Source organism: Sapajus apella, unplaced genomic scaffold (genome assembly GCF_009761245.1).
Source record: "Sapajus apella isolate SASKATOON/1434 unplaced genomic scaffold, GSC_monkey_1.0 scaffold127, whole genome shotgun sequence".
Taxonomy (NCBI): domain Eukaryota; kingdom Metazoa; phylum Chordata; class Mammalia; order Primates; family Cebidae; genus Sapajus; species Sapajus apella.
The window spans coordinates 2549202-2565309 of record NW_022437067.1 but is presented as its reverse complement, the minus strand read 5'-3'; the positions used below and the strand labels follow the sequence as shown (position 1 = coordinate 2565309).

Here is a 16108-nt window from a genome sequence, read left to right as displayed (position 1 = left end):
ACACACAGACATTATTTAACCACTTGGAAACGGTCTGGTCCAGGCCCTCCCACCCAGAGTGCCGAGAGCCTGGGAGGACGGGGGGGAAGGCACAGCTCACTCAGGTGTCTCTCTCCTCCCCCAACCCTGTCAGCACCCAGAGTCCAACCCAGGTGTCAGCCCTGACATCCTGTGTCCTTGCACACATGCCCCTGCCCATCTGTCTACTGGTCCTGCAGATGTGACTCAGGCCCCGCCCGCAGCAGCCCCCTGCTGCGCTGGAGACACTGACGGGTACTCCCCAGAGCCTCTTGGACCCCTCCCCGCACATGCCAGTTGGGGACTGAGCATGAACCACAGGGTGTACCATCTCCGATGTCCCTCAGTGACAAGGGGACATTGAAGCAGGAGCCCAAAGGTGGAGAAAGCAGCCCAGGACAGCTGTGGGGAGCCATCAAGGTAGAGGGCAGAGGCCCCAGAGCCAGAGAGACAGCAGCGTGCCTGCTCAGGAATGGCCCAGCCCCGCTCTGCCTGTCCCCTCCCGGTTAGTGGGCTCAGGAGTGGCAGAAGCTCCCGCCCAGCACGCTGGCCCCAGTCAGCTCCCGCAAAGGCAGCTCCCTCTCCACACCCATATCCTAGGCTTGACATCCTGGCACCCTTCCAGGTGCAGGGAGATGGCAGCCAGCACAAGACACGGCCCCGGCCCTCCCCACAGACGACAGTAAATAAACTGGCCAGTGAGTGTGCAGGGGATGGAAAGCGGTCTTGGAATCACAGAGCCGGGCCCAGGGGCCAGGGCTGGCATCCAGGTGAGGACGGGCTTGGGAAAAAGTGAGGGTGGCCCTACAGGAAGGAAAGATCTGCCCTAATGCTGGGCAGGCCTGGGCATGCGTTCATACTGGGGACCAGCAGGGCAGAGAGCCTGCAGCCACAGGAAGGCCTAGGGCCTGTGCAGAGAGAAACGGAACGGCAGAGACAGCGGGAGAGGCGGTCAGAGCTGAACAGAGACACCCGGGGCTGCCGAGGGTTCCCTCTGGCTCCGGCATTGAGAACACAGGCGGGCATCAGCAAAGGCAGCAACTGTGAGATACCTCTGAGCCTCCAGTGCGAGGCGGGTGCGCAGGGGCCCTGGGCACATTTGCAGGGGCCCTGGGCACATTTGCAAGGACCCTGGGCACATTTGCAGGGGCCCTGGGCACATTTGCAGGCAGGACTCACCGGACCTCAGGGGTATAGCCAGTGTCTGCAGGGCTCTGGCCTGAGCACAGGGGGAGTGGATTTCTGGCTAGCTGAGATGCCGCATCGTTCCCCATCAGGGGAAGATAAGGAGCTATGTTTGGGTCTAGGAAGTTGAGGTCCCACTAGGCTGGTAATGGGTGTGGGGCAATGGGATACAGGATGATGGGGACAGGAATAGCAGCTGGCCGAGAGTGGCCAGGGGCCGGAGGCGGATGTGTACCAGGAACACCGGCAGGGCGAGTGGGGTGGCTCCTCTGACCCCTGGATCTCCAGCTGGGACAGCTGGCCCCTCCCCTGGCCCCAAGCGACCCCAGCCCCACCGCTCCTCTGGGTCTTTCATGGCGCAAGGCCTGGGGAGGATGCCGGGTGCTGCCCAGGCTGCACTCAGCTCTCCCTGAGCCATTGCCAGTTGGGCTCTGCCCTCTCCAAGCCTTGGGAACTCAGCAGCCTGGGGGGTGCCGAGCCGCAGTCTTTTCTGTTCTCTCAGCCGGCCCCTCGTGCCCGGTCTCTCCTGGCTCCCAGGCTGCCCCTCCGAATCTCCCCCTCTGCTCGGCGTCTCGGATGTCACGTGCCTAGTGTCTGGCTCCTGCTGCTGTCTCTCCCGCCTCCGTGCAGACCCCCAGATCCCTGACTGTAAGCACCTATGCCCAGGACTCCCTAGAGTGGGTCGTCTCCACAGCCTGCCTGCCCACACCAGCAACTGAGTGTCCACGTGGCCGCCCCTGCCATTGTGGCTCCAACTCCTTACGCACCTCCCGTGTGGACCCTGCCACACTTCCTGCCCTGGGGAGCTGCAGAGCCTCTTGCAAGGCTGCAAACGGAACCTCAGCGTCTTCCCGGAATCCTCCCTGCTCTTCCTCTGAAGGCCACCTTCAAACTCCACCCTGCGCCTGACCACCAGCCTACCACATCCTCTGATGCACACGTATGTGAGCCACCAGGTGGTCACACTCCTCAGGCCCCAGGATCACTGGACACCCCTCCCTCACGGGGCTTCGGGAACTGCACGCTCATCATCCTGCCCTCTGCATGGGGCTCTTCCTCAGCCGTGCAATGGCTGCCAGGCATCTCCAACACAGCCATGGCCACGGCCATGGCCACAGCTAACCACAGCCACGGCTATGGCCACAGCTGACCACGGCATTTTCACCCCTGCCCTGCTGCAGTTCTCCTCATCTCAGAGAAGAAAACATGGGGTCCCCCAGCCCTCCCGTCACATCCAGCCCATCAGAAAATACTGCCCAGAATCCCACGGCATCGAACCACCTGGCTGGCAGGGCTGCCCCCTCCCCTGGATGGCCCGAGTCTGCAGATGGCTCCTGGCCTCAGGCCTGCCCCCCTGTGGCCTACTCCCAGCACTGCAGCCAGGGGTCCGTCCAGAACATCTGCCAGCTGAGTCCCTTGACTCCACAGCCCCGTGTACGCAGTAGGCGCCTGGTAACTGCAGTTTGCCGCACTGGTTGGCTTCTCCCCGCTCAGAGGCCCTGCCCTGGAGGCCTGTCCCGCCCAGAGGCTTCACTTTCAGCAGCAAAGAGCAGGCACCGGCTCCACAGGGCGCACAGGGGGTCCAAAGCCCCGGAACTGTCTGTGCTGCTCCTTGGCACAGCGGTGGCCAAGTTTCCACAAGGCATTGGATGCCCACTGCATGGAGGGACGGGCGGGAACAGGCCAGACTCGGGCTCCTCCACACAGACAGCACAGGAGAGCTCGGGGCGTCTCCCATCACCCTGCTAACCTCCTGAGACCCTGAAGCTGGAGAACAGCGGCCCCGGGAGGAGGTGGGGGGCAGGGGGCCATGAACTGGAAATCTGGGAAGTCAGGGAGACTCCCGGGTGTTGGGGGACCGCGCCTGGCTCCGCGGTCTCCAGTGCTCAGCTTCTAGAAGGGCCCCACTGGTGCAGCCATCGGCTCTCTCCTTGCTGCAGGCGGGAGATGTGGGCAATGTCTCTGTATCCACCTCGGGGCTGGGCATTGATCGACCCCAGCCTGTGGGGGCCACAAACCCAGAACATGGCCTCGTTTGGCCAAAGCCACTTTGGGGTTATCCAGTCCCCCATGCAGAATGACCATGTGGGAGCCGAGTGAAGAGCATGGCTGGGATTTTGGGAGGAAGAGGCTGAGGCTGCGGCTCTCCAGGCCAGGCTTCCCTGCGCCACCATCTACAGCAAGTGACCAGCAGTTCCCATTGGGCCCCACAGTGAGACCCCAGCCGAGCGGCTACGGTGAACACCGTCCCGGTCACAGAGGAGACTGGGGCTCAGAGAGAGGTGTCACTGCCCAAAGACTTAGCCGGCAGGTGCCACAGAGGCAGACCACGAACCCACGCTGGAGTCCCGTGCCAGGCTGGGTGCACTCGGCGGGCCCAGCTGGGGGCTCAGACAGTGTCCCGCAACCCAGACACCTCTTCCCAGGGCCAGGCTGGCCCAGCGGGCTCCAAAGTGGCCGTTCTACTTCCATGGGAATAACCAGGGTGAACGGGCTGGACAAACCCACCAAGTTTAGCACCCCTCTATTCGCTCACGTTGGGTTTTAAACCCTTTGGGCCGAATACCATTTTCTCTCTCAAAACACGTTCATGCAGTAAGACAAGGTCACGAATTCTCTCGCTGGCAAAGAAATGGGGAAACTGAGTCACCACCTAGCCCATTAGGATGGCCCAGCCTAGCCCGCCTCCCCCTGAGAGAGAAGAGGTGTGGGAGACACGGCTGGCTCTGGGCACCGCCTCCACCTGCCCCTGACACTCAGCTTAACGCACAAAGGTGCCCAGTTGACACTTGCTGATGGAACGAATGAATGAACAAATGAACGAACGAACCACAGTAATCCTTGGTCTAAAAAGAAACAGTGCTGGCACAGCTGGCCATTGCTGATGCCCAGGGCAGCAGGCAGCAGCAGCCGAGTGGACACAGTGAGCGCCTCCTGCGTGCAGTGAGGGTCCGAAGGCCAGGGCAGTAGGGCTCCAGCCCCCCCGCCCCTCCCGGGAAAGGCGACCTCATGGCCTCGTACTCAACCTTGGTGTAGTCTGCTGCCCGCCCCCCAAGGGTGAGTCACACGACGACATCTGCTCCATTCAAGGGAAAATGTTTTACCAGAGTCCCTCGTGTCCCCAGGCTTCTCGGCTGGCCAGGCAGTGACACTGGCCTCTCCACCGGGGCTTCCGGCTCCACCTTGGGTTCCAGGCAGTCCAGCAGCCAGGGGACAGCCCCTCCCAGCTCACATGCCACCTCTATCGAGTGTCTAGGCGTAGGAGGCTGCCCCCCACCCAGGAGCCACAGGCCTGCTCTGTGTTTCTAATAGCAACGTGTTGGTGGACACACATATTGATGAACAAGTGGGTGACAGCCAGATGGAAGAGAGGGACACCCCATGCCTAAGGTAGCCATTTGCTGCTCTGGGTCACAGTCCCAGCTCTGGGTTTCAGATAAAAAGATCACGTGGGCGTGTGGAGGGGCTGTGGTGTCCCCCACTCTCTCCCACCCTCTGGGTCACGCACACACACACACACACACACACACACGGCCCCTCTTCTCCAAGCCTTGCCTGGGGACACAAAGCCACAGGCACAAACATACAGGTACCCATTGCAACACACGCACGCAGACACACATGAGCACCTACCCACCCAAATTACACAATCACACCTGCGCATAGCAATCTATACACACACACACACACACACACACACATACACACACCACAACACACATGCAGACCCAGGCACACACATACCAGCCTGTACATACACCCACAGCAACACACATAAACATCTGCACATATCCTCACCTGATACTGCATGCACACCCACACCTAGACACACACCCACCCGCCTAGTGCACACCAATGTACACACTGGTGTTCAGACTCACACACATCGCTGTCACACACACCCCAATCACACTGCCTGGAGCCCACGGCCAGATCTCTGTGCCAGCAGAGCTTGGGGACACCTGGACTCTTCCTCCCTGCCCGCTGTGCCCTGTCCATGGCTGAGTCTCCTGTGTGGCACAGGTGCCCGAGGCCCCAGCTGTCTGCCTCCCTGGGAGGAGCAGTGGCCCCGCATGGAGCAGCTGTGCCGAGCCTTCCACCTTCGCAATTAGCAGCTGGTGCCTGCCTGGCCCTGGGGACCTGGAAAGTCTGGAAGTGAGGCCAGGTCCCCGGGGCTCAGGCTGCAGGGGCCAACCGCAAGCTGCAGGCCTTGCCCTCCCCTCTGCCAGGCCAGCTGCCTACTGTGTGAAGGGGGCTGCAAGAGGCCTCAAGCCCAGTTTGCTGCCGGTCCTGGCCCCGGAGCTCAGACCCACACCGAGAAGAGCCCCTGGGGCTGCCAAAAATCCCCGTCTGCCACTGCTGTCAAATGAGCAAATTCCCAGGTGAGGGCAGAGGTAGCTTCAAACCCAAGCCCAGGGGCACTTGGGTTCGAAGATGACTTCCAGGGGTGCACTGGGCTCCTGGCGGCTGGGGCAGGGAAGGACAGCTCGGAAACCCTGAGCCTGGACCGAGCCACCAGCCCCAAAGCTAAGGAGCATCAGAGACTCCCGAGTGCAAGGCAGAAGCACCAGCAGCTCCATCGGCCCGGACCCGGCCTCCTCTCTCTGGCTTCAGGTCCCCACCCAGCCGGTGGGCACAGGCTGTGGGGGCCCAAATCTCCCTGCTCCATGCCCGGGACCTGCCTCTAGCCCCTCAGTGCCTCCCTTCCTCCCTCTGCTCACCCTACCTGGCAGCAGACACCGGGCCAGGGAGACAGGCAGAAGGATGACCCTCTGAACCCTCCACCAAGGCAAAACCCCCTGCAAAGTCCCTGGAGAGATCCGTGAAGGGCGCGTCACACCTACCGTGGCCAGGTGCCTCGCAGGGTCACTGACGTACAGCATGGTAGGCGCCGGGGGGTCTGCGCACGGCGGGGAGCTGCTGTCCCACAGGACGAGGCATGGGTCTGGGAGGCCCGAGGGGAAGGGTCAGGGTCGTGGCCGCCTGGTAGCGTGGACCGAGGGGCAGAGGCCGGGCGGCTAGGGAGGCGGGAGCCGAGGGTGCCCGGGCACATGCGGGCGGTTTGCTGGCATTCTCGCTTTTCCCATCTCCCCGAGTTCTGTCAACTGGCTGCATCCAACAACAGAACCCGTGGCCCACCCCTTTATTCCTCATGAGTATTCATCCAGGCCCAGGGCAGGCCTCAGCTTGCCCGGTGATGTGTTGGACCGCACCACGGAGGCTGCGCGGGGAGGGCGGGGACGTCGGTCAGCGCCGGCTCCCTAATTAAACCCACCAGGGCTCCTTTGGAGATGCTGCCTGTCTGGGGAAGGCTCTGGGGGCCCCCGGGCCTCGTCCCACAAGGCAGCCTCCGTTCCCAAGCACGAGGGCTGAGCCCCGGCCCTGGAGATCGTGGCAGGCAAGGCTGGGCCACCCCAAGGGGGAGAGATGCCGTCGCCTCCCTTGGCAACCCTGGTGGGACGCGTCTTCCCCTTGTGCAGGGAGCTCAGTGGTCAGCTGGGACCACCTCAAGGGCTGCATGGAGAGGAGGGGCTCAAGCCAGGCTGCAACCCCGGACCCCTGAGGAGACAGGAGCGGGAGTGAGCAGCGCTTGTGGGGCCAGCTTCCCACTGCCTGCCCAAAGCAGGGGTGAGTCCAAGCATCCAGGGCTGTGTGTCTGGAGCCCACGCTGGCACTGGCCAAGTCTCTGGGAAACACGGACAAGCCCCTGCTGCCAAAGAAGAGCCTGGCGGTGGTGCCCACTGCCTCGGTGGACGGCCTTGGCACAGCCAGTCAGGGCTCTGCAGTGGTGCCCGCACCTGCCTACTGGGGCCTTTGAGGCCACTCCCAGTGGGCTGTCTGAATTTTCATTCTGTTTCAGCTGTCTTTGGTACAAAGTTGCCACTGGCAGAGGGGCTTGGGTCCCGCTGGAAGCAGGCAAGGCATCCATGCCCAGGCAAACCTGGGGACCAGGGCCTGGGGACCTGCCCTCCCAGACCCAGGCCCGCCGTTCCAGTCCCCAGGGCACCATGGTTCCCACACCACGAGGGCTGAGAAATCCACGGGGAGCCGAGAAATCCACACGGAGTCCCTTTCCTTCCACCTTTTCCTGCCAAATCCCAAACCACCTGCCTCTTTTCTCTAGCCTCCATCTCCCCAGCTTCCTTCTTCCTTGCTGTGCTCTCCGAAAGCGGGCAGGAGCCTCCATCACCCACCTCCCCCACCCCCACCCCCGGGAGAGCAGGCAGAGCTGGGTGAGGGCAGGGGAGGCTTGGACTGCAGCCGCCTGAGGAGCCCCGAGGACCCACCCTGCCCCACCAGCAGGCCGGGCTGAGGACGAAAGGACGGCTCTGGATGCTGAGCCCCAAGGGGTGGGGCCTGGACTGGGGAGGCAGCAGGTGAGGACGGACGCCCATCTCTTCCTACAGCCGAGGATCTCAGTCCCCAGCAGGCAGGGCGGCGGCACTCTGGAGGAGACGGTTGAGAAAAAGACAGTTTTGTTTGCTAGACCAGGTTCAGGAAGGGCGTCTCTTGGGACCCCCCTGCAGCGGGTCCCCAGACTGGAGGCTCTGGAGTAAGCAGCAGTCTCCTTGACGGGGAGAGAGGGACCCAGGGTGAGCCCCAGGCACACTCCTGCTGAGATGGGAGATGCCCTGGGGGCGGGGGTGCCCTCTGCTTCTGAGCCTGGGACCCCTATTGGGTTGGGGGCGGGCTCCCCAGGGATGGAGGGACACTCAGAGCCGGGCGGATGTGGGACCTGGGTTCCACTCCCCACCCCCGACGGCGCATTCCCCAACCTCTGCCTGCTGCATCCTCCCTTGCCAAAGGGAATGATGGATTGAAAAAGACTCAGGCAAGTCCCCGTGCGCAGGGCCAGCCTGTTGGTTTTATAAATAGCCAAAAGGAGCACGCCAAGGGGAAGGACGTGAGGAGGGATGACAGCCAGGCTGCCTTCGGCACGAGCCCCACCCATGCCCAGGGCACCGTGCCCAAGAACCCGCATCCCTCCACCCCTCGTCTGGGCCAGGCTGCAACTCAAAAGCATCAAAAACCACCGGCCTCTGCCCCAGAGCAGCGCTCAGCTTTATGCAAATGTCCCCAAGGCCTGGCTTTGCAGAGGACAGGGACGGGGACCTGGGGCCACACCCCCTTGGCTTGGCCCTCAGTGCCTCCTCCAGTTTCCCTCCCAGCTGGGTCCTCTGCACCTGCCATTCTGCTTCTGACTCCCTGGGGACTCCACCCCACTGAGTGTTTCCTCGGGACCTGGGCCGCAGGACAGGCGGGAGCGCTGCTGCCACAGCCCACGCTACTCTCCAGGCACTACGTCCGAGGGAGGGGTATTTGCCAGAATGGAAAGGGGACTTCGTTTCCTGGTGCCTGCAGTGTCAGTTCAAGGCCAAACTCATAACACAGGGTCGCAGCTGTCATCCCACCCCAAGGAGGAGGCCGCAGAAGCTGCAAGGCGCTGAGACCCAGGTGCCGGGTGGGGTTCAGGTCTGCGCAGCCCCGAGGGACCTCGTCATGGAAGCCCACCAAAGGAAAGGCTGGGGGGGCTCTTTAGGAGGGGGTAATGAGTGGGCTGGGGTCTCAGAGTTGACTATGGCAAGCTGAGACCCCTCCCTGCTCCCAAGCCCCACCCCGCCCTTCCTCCAGCTGCAGAGCCTCCTTGGAAGGGAGGGGCACCCCTCCCCCTCTGCCCGCCTGCCCTTACCTGGGGACCACACACACACACACACACACACACACACACACACACACAGGACCTGTGCCCTTCCTTCTCCTGAGCCTGGGGAGAATGCCCCTCCCTCAAATCAGCAAGTCTATCCTGAGTGACCTCAGGGGTCTTAAGTCCCAAGTGTCTGAAGGTTCTGACTGGGGGTGTCTGTGCTGCTGCTGGGTTCCTGGGCCCCCGGGGAAGATCAGCCCGCCTTCTGTCCCGCCAGCCAGGCCTAGTCCCTGCCCCGTAGCCCACCTGCCCACAACAGCTGTCGCCACAGAAAGGCGCCAGGAGAGGCGGGAAGGGACTCAGGGGAGGGGGCCGGGCCTGAGGAGGCTCTAAAGAGGGAGGGGTGCGGAGAGAGGGGGAAGGGTGCAGAGGGAGGGAGGGGTGCGGAGGGAGGGAGGAGGCACCTGCCTCTCTCCTCTTTGCTCCCCTCCTTGCTCCCCTCCCGTGTCCCCCCTCCAAGTGGAGCATTCTGAGAGCCAGCGGGTGGCCTTGGGTGTCACTGCCCTGCCCTGGCTTTGTATGAGGGGACGCTGGGGCTCAGAGGGGTGGGGATTCACCCCCAGCCGAGGCCCAGCACTGCAGAGACTCCTCACGTGGGTCCCAGCGACGATTAGGACCCCCGCCCCCACAGCCACGCCCCCACTACCTCCTCGAACCCACGAGCCTCCCAGGGAGGTTTATCCTCTGCAGCTCCTCCCAGGCTGTCTGGGGGTGGCCAGAGAGACCCCACCCACGTGGCACCGAGAGCCACATCAAGCCTTCTTCATTCAGGACAGCAGCCGGGGCCCCGAGAGGGTAGGGGCTGGGCCAGTTTTCACTGTGGCTCCTCCGCCCACCCTCCCCAGCCCACGGGCAGGCTGGGGCCACAGGCTTCCCCCTGCTCTCCTCTTGTAGGATGGGGACCTATTTTAGAGTGAGGTCCCTGTGAGCCACATAGGGTCTTCGGGGACAGCCAGAGCCCCAGGCAAGGAGCGACTCAGGCAGGACCTGTGCTGGGCCGGTGGCCCTGTCCTAGCCCCTCCTAGCTGTGCTGTTCTCGTCTCCGAAGCAGCAGCTCTCTTAAATACAGGGTCTCCTCCCTGCCCTCACCCTCACACCTAGCATTTGTCACACGCTCCTGATGGGACCAGCACCACCACACAGCCTCAAGTCAGTGGGCGACTTGGATGCTCTCAGTAGCCCAATTTTATGGCCAGGAATTGGAGGCCCAGAGACTACATAATCTGTAAGTGTTGCCCAGCTAGCAGGGAAGCGGTGGGTCCTGACCCAGCAAATCGGGCCTCGGAGCCCCAGCCACAGCCACCTCTACCTGCTGGACTTTCTGGGCCATCGAAGCCAGATGGCCACAGTGACCACAGGGTCGCTTCCTGTTGTGGCCACACAGAGTTCATGGTCTCACCGATAAGTCTGTGGCCTGGGGCTCCTCCAAGGCCCACTGAGGGTTCCACTGCTCCTGTCTACACCCTGCCTTCCTGAACCATGTCCCCGAGACGCAGAAGCACGCCCCACTGCAGAGGGCCAGTGTCCTGAGCTCAAACACTGTGCCGCCTGCCTGAGGCCCTATTGCTGGACGAGCCCCAGACCCACCCTTGAGGATGGGAGCAGCCAGATGCCACCAGCACCCAGGGACAGGTGGCCAGAGGGAGCCTCCAGGGGCAGGTGGGGGCAGGGGCGTGTGCAGCCTCTTCCACAAGCAGGACTCTGCCTGAGCCACCAACTCAGGTCTGTCGAGATCCCTGCGAACATCCGGCACCAGATCACCTGTCTGACCCAAGGCCCGGCCTGTGCGGTGATTCTTGTTCAAGTTCACCAGCCTTGTGGTGGGGCTAGAACGGGGCCCCTGAGCTGCAGGTGGTAGTTTCCCAGGGGTCACTCAGAGCCCCCCATGCCCGCGTCCCCACTGAGCCGGGTCCAGGTCCCCAGCCCCAGCCGCACAGTGTCTTCCCTGAGCTCCCGGGCTGGACTTTAAAACAATGCCCCCGGTTCAGCTCCAGTCCCGCTCTGGGACCCCCGGGCTCGGTGGGCAATTCTCAAGGCAGCGAATCCCTGGGCCCCATGCCAAGCTGCCCAAGCCGGCTAGTCGGTGCTTCTCTGAGTCTCTTTCTGCAGCTGGCGCTCCCACGGGGGTCAGAGGTAGGGGACCGCATGCCCTTGGCCCAGCAGCGCTGTCACGAGGGGGCTGGGCCCTGGGATCAGAATGAGGTTTGGCGCTTTCCACGAAGGCCCGTGGGCCAGGTGGGCCAGCCTCCCTTCTGGGAAATCCCCACCTCCCTGAGCCGAGCTGTGCACCCAGGAATTTCTTACATGGCTTTGGGAGGACGTTGACCCCCAACAGGCATTTTTCCCCTCACCTTTAGAAGTGCCCCTCCTGAGTACATCTGTACTGCTTTTGCATCAGTAGTTTCAATGACCTGGGGCCACCACAGCCTGACAGAAGGTGACCGAAAGCAAATAATTCAAGCACCGTGCCACTGCCTGTCAGATTCGGCCACTTTGCTGTTGGCGGAGGTGTGAGGCCCACTGTCACCCTGTGGCTGGGGAGTGGCATGGGGCTGGGGGGGCAAGTTCGAGGGGGGCTCAGACCAGACCCCGATGTGAGGCTCAGGGAACCCTCTGGGGCTGGGGGGCCAAGTGCCCCCACCCGCAGGAATGCAGAACTGCTCCTTCCTTCTCCCTGAGCCCAGGTCCTCCTCCAGATGCAGGGTCTGTGTGCTCTCAGGGGCCCTCTGTCCTCTGCAGGGGACAAGGCGCTGAGCACCTTGGGGTCGGGAGGTGGCTTCTGCATCTCAGGAGACAGACAGTCTCACAGGTCTTCCTCCCTCCCTCCCTGGGGTCCAGCGGCCAGTTCCTGCCCCTCCCCAAAGTGGAGGACATGGAGGTCCAGAGTGGGACCTGGAGGGGTCGGGGTCAGGACCCTTGTCCCCCGGGAGCAGCCAGCAGAATTGTTCCAAAGGGAGGGAGGGGAGAGGTCGCTCTCTCACTTTCTCACACTACCCGGGCCCGTCCCCAGCCCACCCTTTCCCAGCATCTGCCTCAGTTTCCTCACCCATAACATGGCACTAGAACACATGCGGAATGCTGGTGAGTGTTTCACTGGGACCTGAGCAGGGATGGGTGGGCAGGGGTGGGCGGTCCAACCCTCAGATCCAGGCCGAGGGGCTCCTCGGAGGAATGGGTGCTGCTGTCTTCCAGAAACCCCCTGCCCTGGGGCCGCAGCTGCCCAAGGATGTGCCTTCTTTGCCTCCATACGGGTCTGCGACAGCCCAGCATCTGCGATGGACCCTCTGCCTCCCCCACTCCGCTTCACTCGGCTCGTCTGACTGGAGCCTCACGGCCCCCACTCCCTCCAGTGTCCAGGGTGGCTGTGCCGCCCACCCCCGTGCCTCGGACAGGTGTGCACTCCAGCTCCTGGAACAGGGACTTGAGGGAGGAGGAAGGCCAGGCTGGGAGCCCTCGCGTCCCTCAGAGGCCCAGCACTGCCCCCTCCCTTGCAGGCCCTGACTGGATCTGGGCATAAGTGAGGGAGGCGGGACCTGCCCCTCGCACCGCCCCCCCACCCCGTGCGCTGTGTTTCGGGTGCCTGTCCCCGCAGTTTGGGCTGTTTTTCCTGCAGTGCACATAGCAAGTTCCCCACCTAGGAATCCCTGGGCCCGGGGCAGCCAGCCTGTGGGCGGGACCAAGCGCAGGGAAGGCAGGCCGTGCTGGGCCTCCCGGGGTGGGTGGGGTCCTTGCCCTCTCCTCTCTGGTGCTGCCCACCTGCCACCCACCTCCTGGCACAGTCGGGGCCTGGCTATGGGCGGCGGGAGAAACAGGCAGGGATGAGGCCCCCACCAGCTCCCACAGCCTGGCCTTTTCCCTAAAAGGAGCAGCCCACATGGCAGGGCCTGAGACTCCCAAGAATGGCGGAGCCTGCCATGATGGGGTGTCACGGCCCCACTGGCCCTGCCTGCGCCCCTCCAGTCCTCTTCTCCTGGAAACAGCACCCCCATCTTCCTTTGGGGGTCCCTGTGGGGGGCCTGCCCCACTCCATTCCATCGTCACCCTATTCTGGGCATGGTGGGCCCAGGCCACTCAAGAGGCACAGGGGTGGGTCAGAGATGAGCCCATGACCACATTCAGATCAACGAGAGGCAGGGCTGCTGGGCTGCGGGAAAAGAGGGGTGCCCTCTCCACTGGGACAGGGCATACAGGCAGAGCCTGGTACTCTTCACCACAAGAGGAGAGGCTGACCAAAAACAAAGCCACTGCAGGGGACAGCAGGCAGCCGTGAAGCACCTGGACCCAGCCATGCCTGAAGCCCTTTCTACACCTGGATCCAGCCATGCCTGAAGCCCTTTCTATACCTGGATCTAGCCATGCCTGAATCCATTTGTATCTCTGGATTGACAGTTACATGAGCCGATACATTTTCTCCTTTGCAATTTGAAGTGTGCTGAGAAACCCACAGGGGAAGCTATACAGCCAAGAGGCTATCTCCTGCTTCTGCCAGGCTCCCAAGACAGGACAGGCCACACTGACTGCCCTCACTCCAGTCCTCTGCAGAGGGCAGCCCCCACTCACCATGACAGATGTGGTCATGCCCTCCAGGTGGAAGACGTCCATGCTGGAATCTGTGCCACCCACCGCCTCATTAGTCCCCCGGCTTGACTGGGGAAGGTCGAAGTAGGTGCTGTCTGGTTCCCTGGGGCAAGGAGAGGAAAACAGAAGCTGTCAGCCCCCAGTCTTGGCGCCACCCCCACACCTCCCAGGAGCTCAAGGCCAGCCCGAGACTCCTGGTGAGGCCTATGTCTTCTGCCCCTCCCAGGCCCTCTCACCCCTTCTCCGTCCTCTACTGTCCCTCCAGGGCTGCTGTCCTTGCCAGAGACACAGAATCAGTCACGGGCCCCGTTTTCCTGGGCCTCTGCTGGCCATGGCCCCTCTCCAGAGACGGCCAGGGAAAAGAGTCTGAATTTTGGTTCTGCCTCCCCAGGGAAGGCCTAGGGCAGCAGTCCCCCTTCCCTACCCCTCTGACCCAGCCCTGTCCCCAGGCTGATGAGGGTGGCCAAGGCTAGCCCAAGACCAGTGTGGGGCCACCTCTCCTGCTCTGGTCCAGTTAGGCCAGTAAGGGTGGCCGAGGTTAGCCCAGAATCTCATCGAGGGTGGCCAAGGTTATTCCAGAGTCCCAGTGAGGGTGTCTGAGGCTGGCCCACAGTCCTCCCGGGGCCACCCGCCCTGCTCTGGTCCAGTTATCCCAGTGAGGGTGGCTGAGCCCAGTGCCTCCCAGGGAGCCCCCAGCTCTGGCCAGCCGAGCGCACTCACAGAGAGCTCCAGAGGTGCTCGAACGTGGTGCCCCCATCGGGGGAGGTGGTGGTGGACTGGGCCATCTTCCTCTCGCTGGCCTCCGAGGGCAGCTCACTCTGCAGGGAGGAAAGAATGACACCTGAGCGCCCTGGGAATTTGTGCTCTGCCTTTCTGTGACAGCCTGGGGGGAGGCAGGCAAAATCCCAGCTCCCTTCACAGCGGCACCAGTCCTGGGAGCTGAACGGTGCACACAGCCCAGATGCCCATCAGCAGATGCCTAGGGCATCCCTTGAGCACTGGCAGGTGCCCCCTCACCTTCCCTGTGCCCTCTCCACTCTCATTTTGTCCACCCTGCCCCCACGGCTGGAAACCGAGGGCCAGGTGGGCAGCTCTGCCTTGGAGGTGGCTGGCCTGGATCAGGCCCATCCGTGGGGGCTTCTCAGAACTGCTGCCTTGGAAGAGGGGATGACAGCAGCACCTGCTCCTGGAGCTGCCATGGGGGCCTTGGGGAGAGCAGTCTTTGAGATGCCTGGGCCAGGATGAGCGCGTGAGGCCGGTGGTCGCTGTCACGATCCACTGTGTCTAGGTTTGGCCCGGGGGACGCAGCCAGGTTTGGGGTCTCCCTCATGCCCGCAGGTGGCTCAGGTCCTGATCACCCCATCTTGGGAACAGCGTGTGTGAGGGATGCCCTGGAGGCTTCGGCCAAGCCCTGGGCTACAGCCTCACTGTGCTGACTGCTGTGGGGCACAGACATATTCCCATCTTCTGATCTTTCCCTGGACTCCAGCCCCACAAGGAAGCCTGGCAAGGCTGGGAAGCTCAAGCTGCCCTGTCCTGGAGCTGGCCACTGCCTGGGTGGTCCCACTTTGAGAAGGAGATACCTGGGGACTGCGGAGCCCTGACCCCAGAGTCCATCCGCTGGTCTTTGTCTCCACCATTGCTCCCCTGAGAACCCCTGTGCCCAGCTCCCAGTGGCCCTGGGCACCCATGAGGAGGTGGCAGTGTCCAGGCGGGGCACAGCTGGGGTCCCTGGTTCTATGCTGAGGGGGAGGGGACAGGAAAACCGGAGCCCACCCTGCCCATAGCCCCCCGCCCTGGCTGAGGTGACCTCTCCCCTGGGCCAGCCTCCCAGGTCCTTGGCAAGGTGCCATGGGACTGGCTTGGCCACCGCCCTGCAGTGCCCAGGCAGGCAGGCCCGGACCTGCCCACAGCCGGCGGCGTGTAGGGCACGGCCTGCAACCTGTGGCTTTTGTCCTTCCCCAGGCAGGTGGCAGCTGATGGAAGTCTGTGGCACGCTCCCGGGCCACCACATGCTGGGCGATGGAGAAGTGGCACGGGCCAGGCTGGGGGGTGGTCAGTGAGCCTGAGTGGCCTGGGACAAACAGCTTAGAGAGCACTGACCACAAGCTAGCTCTCCTAGGAGGGCGTGACCACCATTTTACTGCTTTTCAGGAGCCGCAGGCTCAGAGGCGTTAAGTGACTGGCCTGAGGTCACACAGCTGTTAAGTGCAGGTGAGGAAGGTCCCAGGGGCCCTTCAGAATCGGGAGTTAATTCAGGGGTCCCGCCTCACCCCGCCCCACTTCACTGTCAGGCAGCCAGGCATGAACTTGCAGGCCTCAGACCCTGGGCTGGGCTGCCTGAAACCCCAGGGGAGCTGAGGGTGTGCCAGAGAGCAGCATCCCGTTCATTTACAGCGGGAGGGCTGACCGGAAGTGGAACTGCAGGCCCAGCTGAGGCTGGCACTCGGCCTCGACGGTGGGCAGAAGCCGCCCTTGCCTGTGCCCCACGGCCCAAGAGGCGGCCTCTTGGTGCAGGTGTGTGGGCCGAGGCCGGATGGGCACAAGTGAGGGGCCCCGGGCACGTTTCCTGAAAGGCGGGGGGACTGGAGGGGCCGGACTGGGAGGGAGGAAGCTCCCTCC

General features: G+C 63.2%; 1 protein-coding gene across 1 annotated transcript in view; it reads right to left on the bottom strand.

The window, feature by feature from the left end:
* Positions 1-14375, bottom strand: part of TP73 (tumor protein p73) — a 51773-nt gene extending 37398 nt beyond the window's left edge. The window contains exons 1-2 of the mRNA XM_032262202.1: positions 14207-14375; positions 13469-13589 (exon numbers count right to left, since the gene is read on the bottom strand). Of these exons, the coding sequence (XP_032118093.1) occupies positions 13469-13589; positions 14207-14271 (186 nt within the window). The 5' untranslated portion in view covers positions 14272-14375. The remainder of the gene's footprint in view (positions 1-13468; positions 13590-14206) is intronic.
* Between the last annotated feature and the right edge of the window lie 1733 nt (positions 14376-16108).